At 45.4% G+C, this 14,789-nt stretch overlaps 1 protein-coding gene across 1 annotated transcript in view; it reads left to right on the top strand.

Annotated features, from left to right (window-relative positions):
• CDH13 (cadherin 13) overlaps positions 1 to 14,789 on the top strand; it is a 986,611-nt gene that overhangs the window by 358,729 nt on the left and 613,093 nt on the right. Inside the window, exon 3 of the mRNA XM_082712008.1 lies at positions 13,260 to 13,468. Within this exon, the coding sequence (XP_082568134.1) occupies positions 13,260 to 13,468 (209 nt within the window). The remainder of the gene's footprint in view (positions 1 to 13,259; positions 13,469 to 14,789) is intronic.

Below are 14,789 nucleotides of genomic sequence, written 5' to 3'. Positions count from 1 at the left end.
AAAAAAAAAAGATTATCTTTCTAGGATTGTTGGAGAGGTGAAAGAAATGTTTACCAATGATTAGCCTACAGTCCGGCAAGTAAACAATGTTCCATAAGAAACTATTATGGGAGAGAGATGTCAAACCTGAAAAACAAGAACCGTTATGGTTTCACGGAGTGCCTGGAAGATCTAGGGAAATGCTTTGGGTAATTCCCAGTGCATGTTCAAATGAACTAACACTCACTTAACCTTGAATACCACTGCCATTCATGCTCACCGAGCTAGTTCAGAACTGGACTGAAGGATACTGTGCTGGAATCTTCAGCTACTTTGTCAACCAAAGTTTGATATTATTATTGATATTTGATATTATTACAATTTGTCCATTTTTTGGGAATCAAGTAGGTTGGAAAACTAACCTAGAAAATGTTGGCTTATTACATTTTATGTGAAAAAATAACCTGTTTCTTTAGTCACTACTTCTTGGATAACTCTTCAAATATAGTAATTGGAGTGCTGCAATGAAACTTCAGGAGTGTGGTGAGCTTGGGTAACCTGAGTTCTGTCACTGACCTTTGCACCATGGACAACTCATCCTCTCCAATGCCCTTCATTTCCCCTCTGTGAAGCTGTTGAAATATCATATGAAGATTGGGGTGAGGGAGAACCTCACCTTATGTTCCTGATAACTTTGTTAAAAGCTCAACAGCAAATAGGCACAAAGATCAGTGGAACAGAATAGATAACCCATAAATGAACCCACAACTTGTCTTCCACAATTTGACTTCCACAAAGCAGGAGAGAATATCCCATGGGAAAAAGACAGCCTCTTCAACAAATGGTGCTGGGAAAACTGGATGACAACAGGCAAAAGAATGAAACTGGACCACTTTCTTACACCCTGCGCAAAAATAAATTCAAAGTGGAATTAAATTCAAAAAGACCTAAACGTGAGACAGGAAACCATAAAAATCCTAGAAGAGAACACAGGCAGTAACTTCTTTAACATGGGCCATAGCAACTTCTTTCTAGACATGTCTCCTGAGGCAAAGGAAAAAGAAACCATTGGGATTTAATCAAAATGAAAACTTAGGCATAGCAAAGGAAACAATCAACAAAACTGAAGGCAATCTATGGAATGGGGAAGATATTTGCAAATGACATGTCTGATAAATGGTTAGCATCCAAAATATATTAAGAACTTATAAATCTCAATACCCCAAAACTGAATAATTCAATCAAAAAATGGGCAAAAGAGGGACCCCTTGATGGTGCAGTTAGCTAAGCATCTGACTCCTGGTTTTTACTCAGATTGTGATCTTAGGGTCATGAGATTGAACACCAAATTAGGCACCACACTCAGTGTGGAGTCTGCTGGAGATTCTTTCTCCCTCTCCCTACCCTTCCCACTTGTGCGCTCTCTCTCTCTCCCTCAAATCTTTAAAAAAAGGATCAGAAGACACAAACATACATTTTTCTAAAGAAGACATATAGATAGCCAACAGACACATGAAAAGACGCTCAACATCACTGATCATCAGGGAAATACAAATCAAAACTACAATTAGCAATCACCTCACACCAATCAGAGTGGTTGAAATAAAAAACACAAGAAACAAGAGGTTTTGGCGAGGATGTGGAGAAAAGGGAAACCTCTCGCACTGTTGGTGGGAAGGCCAACCAGGGCAGCCACGCTGGAAAACAGTATGGAGACCTCTCAGAAAGTTAAAAATAGAACTGTCCTCTGACCTAGCAATTGCACTACTAGGTATTCATCCAAAGAATATGAAAATGCTAATTCAAAGGAATACAGGCGCCCCAATGTTTATAACAATATTATCTACAATAGCCAGGTCATGGTGATAGCCTGATTGCCCATTGACTGATGAATGGATAAAGAAGATGTGGGGTGTGTGTGTGTATGGAATGGAATGGAATGGAGTATTTCCAGCCATAAGAAAGAATGAAATCTTGCCATTGCAATGATATGGATAGAACTAGAGAGTGTTATGCAAGCAAAATAAGTCAGTCAGAAGAAGACAAGTATCAATCTCACTCATATGTGGAACTTAAGGAACAAAACAAATGGGCAAAGGGGGAAAAAAGGGAGAGACAAACAGAGAGACAAACCAAGAAACAGACTCTTGGTATTAACTATAGAGAACAAACTGAGGGTTACAGGGAGAAGTGGGTAGGGGGGGGTGGGGTAAATAAGTGTTGGGGATGAAGGACTACGTTTGCATGAAGAGCACTGGGCATGGTATGGAACTGTTGAATCACTATATTGCACACCTGAAACTAATACTACACAGTATGTTAATTATCTGGAATTTAAATAAAAATTTTTTTTTTAAATTCTTAACTGTTACTTCTCCCAGAACCCACCTTCCTCTTCTGGGCTTGAACAATTAGAGACCATTGTTTCCTGAGTACTGCTTCAGATTATAGATTATAAGGTCTTTAGGAGACGGGAGTATATCTTCTCTATTAATTATAGCATGGTATACATTTATTTCAATGTTTTTCAACATTCTGTTATAAACAGCAGCTGATTCAGTACATTCTCTGAAGACTCATTTCGCAGGATTTTTGTGTTTGTTTGTTTCCTCATCTTGGACATTTGAATTTACTTGCAAGTGTTGGGTTACCATTCCTCCACTCTTACCTGCCTTCTCCTCCAAGCCCTCCTTATCCCTTCTGGAACACTTCATGGGAGCGTAGAAAGAGCCTGGTCAGTCATCCTGCGTAGAGTTGTAGGGAAGAGATTGGGTTAAAACTAAGGGCCCTTTAGATCCATGATGCTGTCTTGCTAAACTGATGGTGGTCAAGGTTATAATTAGATCTTCCAACTCTCATTGCCAATTAAAAAATATGCCTGTGTAATTTGCATACTTTCTCTTTTTGGGTTATGTATTTCTATCTATATTTACCTGAAAAGCTATAATTCATCACTTCAAATGTTTCTAATGTGTTGTTGAATTCTTAAATATGATTTTATTATGACTTACGGCCAAAACATTGATTAAAAGAACACATCTAATTTTATAATAAAATATAGGAAAGTTGTACAGAAATCTTCTCTCCTAGAGATTTTTAGAGAACACATCTCTTCAGTAAAGTGAGAAATATATGCTGCTAATCCCTCTTCTTGGATACTTTCTGATAACGATGTGCATGCTCGTTGGTTGACTTTCACTGTTAGAAAAAAGTTGTTATATTGAATTATGTTTTGTTTGCTTGTAATTTCTACCCTGTGATGCTTGTTTGGCCTTTTAATACACCAAAGAAATGGAACATGCATCCTTCAACAGGGCATCTCTCCAGATGGCCGTGTGGTCTACTGTTCTAGACACTGAATATCATGACGGCAGATAACCTACCTTATTCATCTTTATGTTGGCATCTATCCCTTACTGCCTACTATTCCACACATTGTAGGTGAAAAAAATTTTTTTAATTTTTTTAAAATAATTTTATTTTTAAAGAGTTATTAAAGCAATATTTTTAAATTTTTAAAGGGTTGCTAGATGAGATTTAGAATAGTAGAATTTCCCAATTGTAAACGACGTCATTCCATACCAGAATCCCTTCCACACCATTCTTGCTACATATCCATTTAGGTTACACTTCAGAGTATCTAGTACCAAGCACATTTTTTTCATCCAGAAAGAACTGAAGCTTCCAAATGATAACCTGAATTTCTTCCGGCTTTTCTTGTATCTGAACAATAATGAGTTCATATAAATGCTCATATCTGCATACACATTCTTGTAGCCCCCACCTGTACAATTGTAAAACCTCAACAGACCCACCTCCCCTGGTCATCATTAGGATTATTTCTGAAAGACCTCCCACAAACTCACAAATTATTCTCCCATGACCCCTCCTTCTAGCCTCTTTGTTGGGTAACATACCGGAAAGTCTCTTAAAGGAAGTGTCTCCTCACTACTTTTGTGAGAAGGCTGTTTTCCAAGTCCATCTCTAGGATTCCCAAAGCCATGGATCCCCAAGATGCTGGAAGACCCAAAGCTTCTTTAGTCTTCGTTGTTCCAGAGCAAAGTCAAGTGCATTCCATTTGGAAATAGGGTCAAGCCACCGTTCCCCATATCAGTTTGTGAGGAACTAGGCTAACAGTGTTTGAGATTAACCTAAATTGCCTGTGGTTTGCGTATCTTAAAGCTTGTATATACAGCTTATTCTTTCCCTGAACTACAACCCAATGGGACTGGACTAAGAAATCAATATCGGGTTTGTCTTCCTTCTGTTTCTGCATTTCTCTAAGCACTCACGTAGAAGTTGACCTCCCAATAGACCCCTTCCTTCCTATGTAGATCTGCCCCTGCAATTGAGAGGTACTTGGGAAATCACAGGTCTGATTGCATCAGACACAATCAGGATCTGAGTCACAACTTAGGCCCAGCCAGGACACATTGCCACATGTCCCCCAGAGAACTCCAACTGTAAGGCCAAAAGTTTTGAACATTGTAGTGGAGCAAATCTCTCTTCTCATTGACTTACCTATACAGAGAAGTAAGGAGGGAGGCATGTTTGCACATAATTACTAGATAACTCAAAAACTAAAGGCTATGTAAGAGCCATGTGCTAGTACTATGAAATCACTGAGAGGGGGTCCCTATTCATCTGAGACCTTGTGTTTCTCAAAGCTACTGAATCTGTGATTAATACTTTGCTGATCTGGTGACTTTCAATTGGCTTACTCGAATCTTCATGTGAGTTTGGGCCATTATTCTCACTTTTGTTTGGAGAGTTTCAAATTTGCTTAGCTGTCAAGTTGCAGTTCTGCTCTTTATTCATTCAATGAACAGGGTTGGGTGGATATTGTGTCAGGCGCTATGCCATGGAAAGTAATTCCAGTTTGAAACACAAATTCGTAGTGATTATAAGTACCATGGGATTCAGGATGCACGTCTTCTTTCAGAAAACAATCTGCCATTTTTAAAGAATCTGTAACAAGCAGAAAATGTAACACCCTGACAGACAAGACTAGTTTCAGAACTAGCAAGTCGGATTTTAATGGTAGGCAGAGAAAATCCCCTGAAAGCAGATGTGGGCTCTGTCTTGTTCCAAGAGGAAGCCCTTAAGGGTTTACATGGCAAAAATAGGTTCCTGCAGAAGATCACTTGACAAGATCATTCATTATGATATCTTTGCCTGACGTGACAGAATTGAAACTCTATTTTGTCAAAGTTGGAGTTGAAACATAAGATGGTATGAAGACTGTGCGTTCTGCACCTCTCAAATCTACAAATCCTTGGGAGGTGAACTCTACTCCTGAGCTCATCAGTCACGGTTCAGACCACACCCATAACCTTACAGAAGCTCCGCAGATGTCTGTGCTGATTCCAGGCAAAACATGGAGTACAGGATACAGTCCGATGCACTCAGGAATAACAGGGTAGAATGAATGACGCCGGGAGGAGGTGCCTATCGTATCATCCAGGGATCTGGCCCAATGTGGGTAGGACTAAACATAGGTTAATGAAAGTTTGGTTGGCTCGGATATTTGGGAAATGAAGGTTTGGGGAAACCACAGGGAACACTTTCTGTTTCTCTCAGTTGGACAAGTCCATAGCGCCACTGGACAAAGCCTTATGTGTTCTTTCAAAGGAAGTTGGTACCTCTGGATGCCAGTGGGATGCTGAGGGATATGAAAAGCAATTAGTCTTGCTCTGTATCCTGGAGAGAGGCCATCTGATGCCTCTGAATTCAGTGCTACTTCTGTTGTCAGAAAGGCATGGCTTTCCGCGTCCCAGCAAGGCCTGGCAAACCAACCAATATGCAGGCCCTTCTTGCTAATGAAACAATTAGATTCTGTTTTACTAAGTAGGCCAGGAGTACTGGGATATCTGGTGTAGCCTAAGGGAGAGTGAACAATTTATATTCTGCTGCAGAGTCCTTGCCTAGTCTCGGTGGTGTGCTGGAATCAGCTAGTACTGGATTCCCGAGAGCTGGTTGCTAAGTTTCTAGAAAATCTGTAAGGCTATTAAAGGCACATTGGTAGCTGAAACCAGCTATGTTTAGAATATTTACACCATAGACATTGGCAATGATATGAATCAAGACTTTTTCCTTTGCTATCATACTGCTGAAACAATGCTACTTTCTTCTGTGTGCAAGTAGAGATTGCTAGAAGTACTTTATCTATAGACCCAACCATATCTACCTGTGGGGGAGATGCAGCTCCTGGGAAGACTAATTCAGAGTCCATAGGCCCCCTGATTCATGTGCATCCCCACCCAAATATACAAGTGGTCTGAACACCACTCTAAGAGTCCTTACGTACAAATTTTTGAATCTCTACAAATGTATGCATGAATGTATGTATGTATGTTTTTAGGACCATTTGGCCATCTCTGATAAGAGTGTATGGATCCTAGACTGACCCCCAAACACCTATCAGTAGCCCAAATTCCCTATTTTAGTGCCTACCTATCCACACGAGCCGGGCTGATCTCTATTTTGCGGATAAATTTAAATCCAGTTGCATTCCCTTATTTCCTGGGATCATAATACAGCTTAATTTGCTCACTCACACCTTTCAAGATGGTAAGAAATCTATGCCTTTGGATTTTCAACCTAAAGAACCACATTCAATCAAAAGAGAAAAAAAAAGCCTAAAATCAAGGTCAGGAAGATTAAGCCGCTTAATTCACGTGCCAAACTTCCCATTTCAATTGTGGTTTTGTCTCCCAGCTAAAGTTTGTCTTTTTGTGACATTTGCATTAAGCCCAGAGGACATTTTGAGTGGAAACATGCTGAAAGCATAATTGAAACGCTGAGTGGTGCCATTTGTCTAATTTGCATTTTTCCCCCAGGTGGGGAGTTTTCACTCCCCATTTCTTCTCCTGGGGTGTTCAAAGATTATCTCAAAGAATGATGTTGTGCAATTGATTCCAATAAATCCCCATGTACAGTATATTATATGTATATACATTTTTTCTTTCTAGAAGCTATTTTAAATGCCACAGTGGTAAACTATGTACAGAAGTCCTTGGTAGGTCCATAATAGTACAGATCCTTTCTTTTCTCCCTCACTTGGAGATTTTGAATACTTGTCCACAAACTTAATTGTTTATTAGAATTTTTCCTTCCAGTTATCCTGATAGTGTCATTCCAAGCTATATAGAAAGAGACATTAAAGAAAAAATAGGTAGACATAAACTCTTCACTTTCATCCTTAATGTGTTCTTTGAACTCTGTGCCTCCAAACTTGCCCTGACTTGATCTCTATTAAAAAGTTTGAGAATTACGGATATTTTGGTTGTATCAACAAAGTTATCAAATGAGACAATGATGCAGGGATAACGCTACCCATTCCGATCTTTAATGGGGACTTTCAGGGGAGGTTCTCGTCGGTGGGGAAGTAGAATCGGTTTTTCTAGGAGGAAGAAGTCAAGTAAGAGTGTGGTAAATTGTTTCTCTTTCGATTATGAATTCCTCATACACTTTAGATCTGCCATTCAGATAACGGCCAAAGCTGCTATCACAGACCGTGAGGTCAAGGTTATCCTTTTTCTAAGGTGTGCCTCTTGCCAGGCATGACTTTATCTAAATGAGAGATATGCAGAGCGGAATGTAGCCCAGGCCAGTGTTTCGGGAAGGCGGGACCCACATCACTCTGAGGGCTTCCGTGCCTGCAAGGATACACGTGTCTTTATTTGACTCCTTAGATTTAATTCAACTTTATTGCCAGAAAAAAAAGAAGGGACATCTGGCCCATCTGATATATATTATAAATGCTATCTTCAAATAATTTAGTGAGAATAAATAATGTGAAACAAATAAAAGAGAAATATTAAGCAGATAATAGATCAGCGAGGAAAATACCGTGAAAATATGAGGCTGGACGCAAAGTGTTTAAAGGAGGGAGTGTATCTGCCCAGACAGACTAGTGTGACCTGCGTGGCCTTCCCCATCTTCGACCTCGCTAAGTCTCCGTTTCTAGAGAGGAAACAAATTATTTACCTCCAATTGGTCATGGGAGGATTCAGTGCAATTATGAGAGTAAAGCTCTCCGTGCAGTGCTGTGCTTTGAGGAAAAGCATTACGTTAGATTGGTAGGAAGCTATCTGTACAAACAATCCATTTAAAGAACGTTTCATGAGACGTTGTTGAGTCTACGATGGGTGGGGCCCTGTCATTTTGCTTCTTTGATGTCATTTTTTCCTTCACTACCTCTCGTGTGGGACAGGTAGGGCTTTGGCAAGAAGAGGAGGAAAATACGGAACTGAGCAAGGTGGGACCAGAATCCTCTGCCTCACTCCCTTGGCCCCAGCAGAGGTGCCTTGAGTAACCATCTCCATGGTAACCACAGCGCCCAGCAGGCCAGCGCTTGGGTACCTGACCAGAAAGGACAGAAGGACCCAGGAGGCAGGTGGGAAACTAGCGCGAAGCAGGAAGCTATGTGGGAAAAGGAGAAAAATGTAGCTTCCTTAATGCCCACAATTACAGAAGTCAGGAAGGTAATAATTCTTATTCGTGGAGGACCATCCCACGTGCTTTATGCATGTAGGTTTATTTGATCGTGTTGAATGCTCACCCAAAGAGTTAAAATACCTATGAAGGAGGGACTATTACTTGTCCCACTTTACGGATGAAGACATTGAGGTTCAAAGAGGATGGGTGGTCCGCCCAAGGTCACAGGGCTGCTCCACATGAGCCAGGTTTGGAAAAAGGGCTTAGAAACCCACCATTAAAACCGCCCTTTCTTCGGGCACGGGAAGAGCAGTTGCTGGCACGCCGGGTCCTCGGCCTCCTCTCTGTGCAGGGATGGCTGGGAAATGCGGAAACCCGACAGCCGTTGTCTGAGATCCTGGGTCTTGGCCCTTAGCTGCATAAGATCCATCTGGGGAACTTGAAAGAGATACTAGTGCCCAGAACCCAGCCCAACCCGGTTATATTAGAATCTTGGTCGGTAGCTGAACAGGTATTGCTATGTTTTAAAATGCTCTCCCGGTGATTCTCAGAGCCTTGAAAAAAACCATAGTCTCAAGGATCTGCTCCTGAATTGGTAAAGGTGCCTAAAACAGAGACCTAATTTTGCAATCCTTAGTTATTTAATAGAGCTGCTGGGAAGAGAGCTAGGCTCTACTGGGTGCCTACCATTGCCCGATCCTGAACGTGGATGTGGTCTCTCAATACCCCCTCATCTGGGATCTCTGAGAAGCCCAGAAGGATTAGCGGGTGGCCTTCAGGGATCAGGGTGGGGCGATTGCCCTATTCCCTCTTACGCCTCAATTCCCAGGAAATGGATGTGCTGAGGGCTTAAACTGTAGCGGTCGACAGGTGGACTAGGGACAGGTTCCTGCTTTCTCTGGGGATATGTGAGCGAGTTGGTCAATCTCAGGGACTCAGTCTGTTTTCCTGTAAAGTGGAAAATGGTGCTGATAGAGTATGCATTTTCCTTGGGGCTGTGTTTCCCCCAAGCCGGCGTTATGAAGGAGGGGCAGAAGTTTGCACTTTATGTGTGTGTATAAAGCACAGAGACACATAAGTACACAGACACAGAGTCTATCTGCACCACTGACATTTCATGGCAGTAGTGGTGCCCGGGTGGCTCATCTGGTTAAGCACCTGACTCCTGATTTCAGTTCAGGTCATGATCTTAGGGTTGTGAGACCGAGCCCCAAGCAGGGGTCTGCCCTGGTTCCAGCTTGGGATTCTCTCCCTCTCCTTCTGCTCCTACCCCTGCTTACACTCAATCTCTCTCTTTCTCTCTTGGAAGGAAAAAAAAAATTGCAAATTTTTAAAAACCAACAAAGCAATTCATGACAGCAGTGGCAATTAAGCAAACAATTTTAAAATCCTGCGGGGTACATCATGGGGAAAAAAAGTTGAAAATGCTGCTGTTGGTTAGAATTGAGACAAAAAGGAGAGGCTAATGTAGAGTCTTTGGCCCATGGCCTAGTACGCAGCTGCCATTCAGTAAATGGTAGATGTTGTTCCTGTTATTTGTCAAAATATTCATTCATTCAACACGCGCAGACTGATCCCAGCTTTGGGACTCTACACGGCATTACTAAGATTAGGAAGAAAGTTACGGTATCACCTTTGACTTCACCAATGAGCTAAGTCAAAGCTAGGCATGGGAAGCCAAGTGCTCTTGTAAATGGACGCATGCAGCATCTGGGGAACTCGGGGACAGCAGGGACATTCCTTTCCTACCCATCTCCAGTGCTGGGCTCATCCAAGACAAGAGTGGACGAGGGACCTTCTTTCTCAGTCCCTGCCTTGCTCGCAGCAACTTCTGCTCCCAGCATTAAGGAGGTACATGTCCCCAGTCTGCCACCACTAAGGTATCATTTTGCCCCTGGAGAGCAGTTAAGTGTCCTCATCACGGACGGCCTCCTGTATGCAAAAGCACTCTGTTCATTGCTGCAGATAGAGGGATGGATAGAAAAATAAGATGAAATTTCTGGTCTTGGTTCTTTTTTCAAAAGAAGATTTATTTGTTTATTTATTTGAGAGAGAGAGAGAGAGAGAGCAAGCACACACAAGCAGGGGGAGGGGCAGAAGGAGAGGGAGAAGCAGGCTCCCTGCTGAGCAGGGAGCCCATTGTAGGGCTTGGATCCCAGGACCCTAATTAGGATCATGAGCTGAGCCGAAGGCAGACGCTTTGGTTCTGATGAGGAAAACAGATACATAAAATGGGGATCTTGATATGGCATGATACGGAAGATCCTGTGTGCAGGAAACTCAGGGGCCATGAGGAGGGCGTTTGGACGAGCTGCGGAGCTGACTCTTCTAGAAATGCTGAGAGTTAACAGGCTGAGGAAGGCAGGCAGTAACGTCTGTGCCGAGGGAGCAGTAGGGGCAGAGGCTGGGAAATACAGAAGGCGGAGGCGGGCGCAGGGATGAGTCACGTGTGAGGCATGGGGTGAGGGGAGAGGCCAGAAGGGAGGCCGGTGGACAGCTTAGCCATGGAGGACCTTGACCACCGGCATCCTTTGCAAACTGTATTTGTATGAAGCTCAGGTAGTGGCAAGTTGGTTCTATAGTTGTGATGGGAAAGTCCAAAGCTTTCTTCAAGGAGTAAGTCCTGAGGTGGCCTTCCAGATCCCCCCTTTCCAGCTGATCTCCATTCTCTGTTCCTCACTTTTTCCCTTGCTCTCATGCCCATCTCACTGGCTTATTTGCAATCCCGTGTGTGCCACTGGACCTTTGCACATGCTGTGGCTCTTTCTGCCTGGTGTAGGTCCCCTGTTACTTGCAAGACTATTGCACATGTCTCTCTCTCTCTGACTATACTTCAACCCAGGGACTGTGTCCCTTTACTCAACATTATAAACCCAGCATCTAGGGTTTCTAGTAAATAATTATGGAAGGAATTTGTGGAGGCAGGAAGGAAGAAAGGAGGAAAAGAAAGGGAAAGGAAGAGAAAGGCTGAAGTAGAACCCCACAAATTTGCATGCCTTCCCTGACCCCCAGCCCTCCCCAGCTCAGTCTGTCTTGCACCCCTCCCAGAGGCCAGGGCCAGAGCCAGCCAGCATCCTGGCAATCCGGCAGGCCTTGACATGGGAACAATGTGTCCCCAGGGGATGAATGCTAATCGATAGTGATGAAACAACGTATGTGTCTCTCCTTCATGGTTCACCTTCAAAAACTGAAACCAGGCATGCCCAATTCATCCTGGCTACCACGATGGTCAGAGGAAGTGAGCCAATGTCTGAGATGCCCAATGGCCCCCTTGTGCATCCGCAGATGACCCTGAAACTGAGTGGGCAGCAAGGGAAGGTGCCAAGACCCTGACGCAGAGGAGGCTCAAGAGGGCACCCTGTAGTGCGTGTCAGGGCCGGGAAGGAGCCCAGCAGCAGGGCAGACTGGGTGCGCGTACCCTGGGGTTCAGGTTCCGATGAGGCTTCGGGAAGGCTGTACTTTATATGAGGCTGAGCCTTTACGGAAACATGTCGTTGCAAAAGGCAAAGGGACCTGGGCTCAAATCTTGGTGTCGTCATGTGGGTCACCTGCCTTGTCCTCTCCGAGCCTCAGTTACCTTACCTATAACCTGCGGTCTGCAAAGTACACCTCATGCATTGCGCAGATTAAATAAGATAATGCACGTGAAATGCCCCAACACTTAGCCTCGAGTGTGGAAAAGGTTCAATTCACATTAGCCATTATCATTATCCGCTAATATGGTCATTATCACCATAAGAATGATCTCCCAGAACAGAAAGACCAGCTCAGTTCATCAAATATTTATATGGCTTTAACAGTGTGCTCAGCCCGAGGTAGACGTTGTCACCAAAGACACGCAAGAAAGTTCCTGGTGGCGATAATTTGAGAGCCCCGGCCTGGAAATAGCCCCGACGGCCATCAAGAGTGGAATAGATAAATTCATTAGAGCCACGTCCTGGAATCCCTACCCGGTGGTGAGGGTTAACTGCCCTGAGTCCCAGACACACGGGTGACACGAGCGTAACAGTAAGCGGGAGAATCCAGACAGGAACGAGCCCGCGCCGCGCGGTCCGGCTCGCAGGAAGCAGGGATCCGGGGGGGACAGACCCGCGGTGTTAGAAGTGGGCGTCGCGCAGCTGTCAAGGGCTGGGGCTGGTGCGGGAGGGCGCGGGGAGGGCGGCTGGCAGTCTGCGTCCCGGCTAGGCCCCGGGTGTTCGGGCATGCCCGCCTGATGAGAGTACATCAAGTTGTTGGTTCTGATGTGCGTGCTGTTCCCGCGTCTGTGTCCCGCTCCAGTCGAAGGTTTACTAGACAAGCAAGCCTGTCGGGCAGAGAGCTAGGGAAGCAGAAGCGGGGGGAGGAAAGCAAGCAGTACAGTTCTGTGCTTGCCCACAGGAACAGCTGTTTTTCCCCCTTTCCTTCCCAAACACGACCTGACCCAGCCGTCTGACTGTAGGCATTCTGTCCACGTCTCTCCCGCCGCTGCGCTAATCCGGGCCGGGCATCCTTGGTACGAGACTAGACTAACTGGTGTACTTGGCCTCTCTGCTCTCCCAGACCGCCCTCGGGAGCCCCGAGCGGCTGTCTGAAAAGATCCCGTTTCTCCACGCACCGTCAGTGCCCGCCTGGAACACGGGAGGTGATCAAGGGCAGATCTAGAATGGAGGAGGCTCCCCAGCACAGGCAAAGCCAGACGGCTCCAAGGGGGTGCTGTGGGATACGGGGAAGCGTTGTTAGATCTCGGAGGGGCGCGGTCACCCGCATCTGATAGTCAGCGATTCCTCCAGCACCAAGCGACCCGACCTACTCACACCCTTCCCGATTTTGTTCACCTGCTCTGTTCTGTTTTGTCTCCCCAGTGACCTTCAGGGACTGCGAGGGAAACAGCAAGGTCCACTATGAGGTCTCAAGCCCATACTTCAAGGTGAACCATGACGGCAGCTTAGTTGCCCTGAAAAACGTAACTGCGGTGGGCAAGACGCTGTTCGTCCACGCCCGGAGCCCCCACGCGGAGGACATGGCAGAGCTCGCCATCGTCGGGGGGAAGGACGTCCAGGGCTCCTTGCAGGTGACGCCGGGCTTTGGGATAAACTGGGTCCGCAGGGGCATGCCGGGGTCTGCACGTCTTATGCGGAAAATGGTTCTTCGGTTTCTTATTGGCCGAGACGTTTTTGTGGCTGCAGATGACAAAAAGCTAACTCAAAAAAACTATCGGGGCAGGAGTGGTACGTGAAAATGTATCGGCTAATGCAGCAAATATTTCAGGATAACTCAGCCCTCCGGCGTGGCTGGGTACCCGCGTCCGGATATGCCATCCACCTTGATGCTGGCCCCTGTCGTGGTTCTGCTTTCCTTCTGTTGGCTTCACTCTTAGACAGTCACATCCCTCTCTGCCTTCCAATGAGCAGACCTCAGAAGCTCTACTTCATGTTCCCCACCTCAGGTCCCCTGGGAGAGCTCCTCTTCCTGACGATGCCAACAAACGCTTGACATCAAATCTCACTGGCTCCACATGTCCACCCTTGAACCGGTCACTGTGTCTACCGGGTAGCAATGCTCTTGTTGGCTAAGTCTGAGTCCCTGGTCTTATCCTGAAGCCAGGGTAGAGTCAGCCCCACCTAAGACATACAGTCGGACAGCGGAAGATAGGGAGTTACAGGAAGTAAAGGAGCGTGCTGTTGTCTGAGGATAGGGAATGGTGCTTGGCAGGCCAGGGCCACGGTGGCCCCCTGACATGTATGGCAAGGCCGCCATTGCATATGACACCGCTCCTTTGCCACGCGCTGGTGCCTGTTCCTTTCCAGATGCACACGTATGCTAATCCTTGCACCTGTGCGCAGGTTGACACACTTTAAGAATGCCCTTTAGACTTCCCGATTGTATCATCCAGAGACTTTTGCTACTGTAGACTCACCTACCCATCCTTCATCAGGAGTTTAAGGACTCTTGGTTTCTTGATGGAAGGAAAGTCACACTACAAGCCCCAGACAAAACAATAGCAATAATAATGGTGTGTCCCCAACTGGGTGTGGCTGGGAGCCTTTGCTCCAGCTCCATGGTCGGCTCTTAGCCAATTTTTCAAAGCGTTGATTCTTGCCTCCTTCTCCATCTGCCACGCTCCCCATAACCTTGTTTTATCTGCTCATTTTGTTCAGCGATGGATGGTGGGAGTGGCACGAACACTGATTCCACAGCCCAGGAGCAGAGATAGAGACGGTCTGTGTGATCTTGAAAGAATCCTCAAACTCCTTCATCTGCAGACTGGTGGGGCGAAGCAGTCTGGGACGGCTAATAAGTAGCAGGTGCATTGCCCCATTCTGTCACCATATTCATGGCAGACGTGGCTAATTATCCCCAGCTTGACCCGAGTATCGCTCCCAACACAGTGC

This window comes from Mustela nivalis, assembly GCF_964662115.1.
Source record: "Mustela nivalis genome assembly, chromosome: 18".
In the NCBI taxonomy this organism is placed as follows: domain Eukaryota; kingdom Metazoa; phylum Chordata; class Mammalia; order Carnivora; family Mustelidae; genus Mustela; species Mustela nivalis.
Note: the sequence above shows the minus strand (reverse complement) of the source record. Positions and strands in the feature narration are given on the sequence as shown.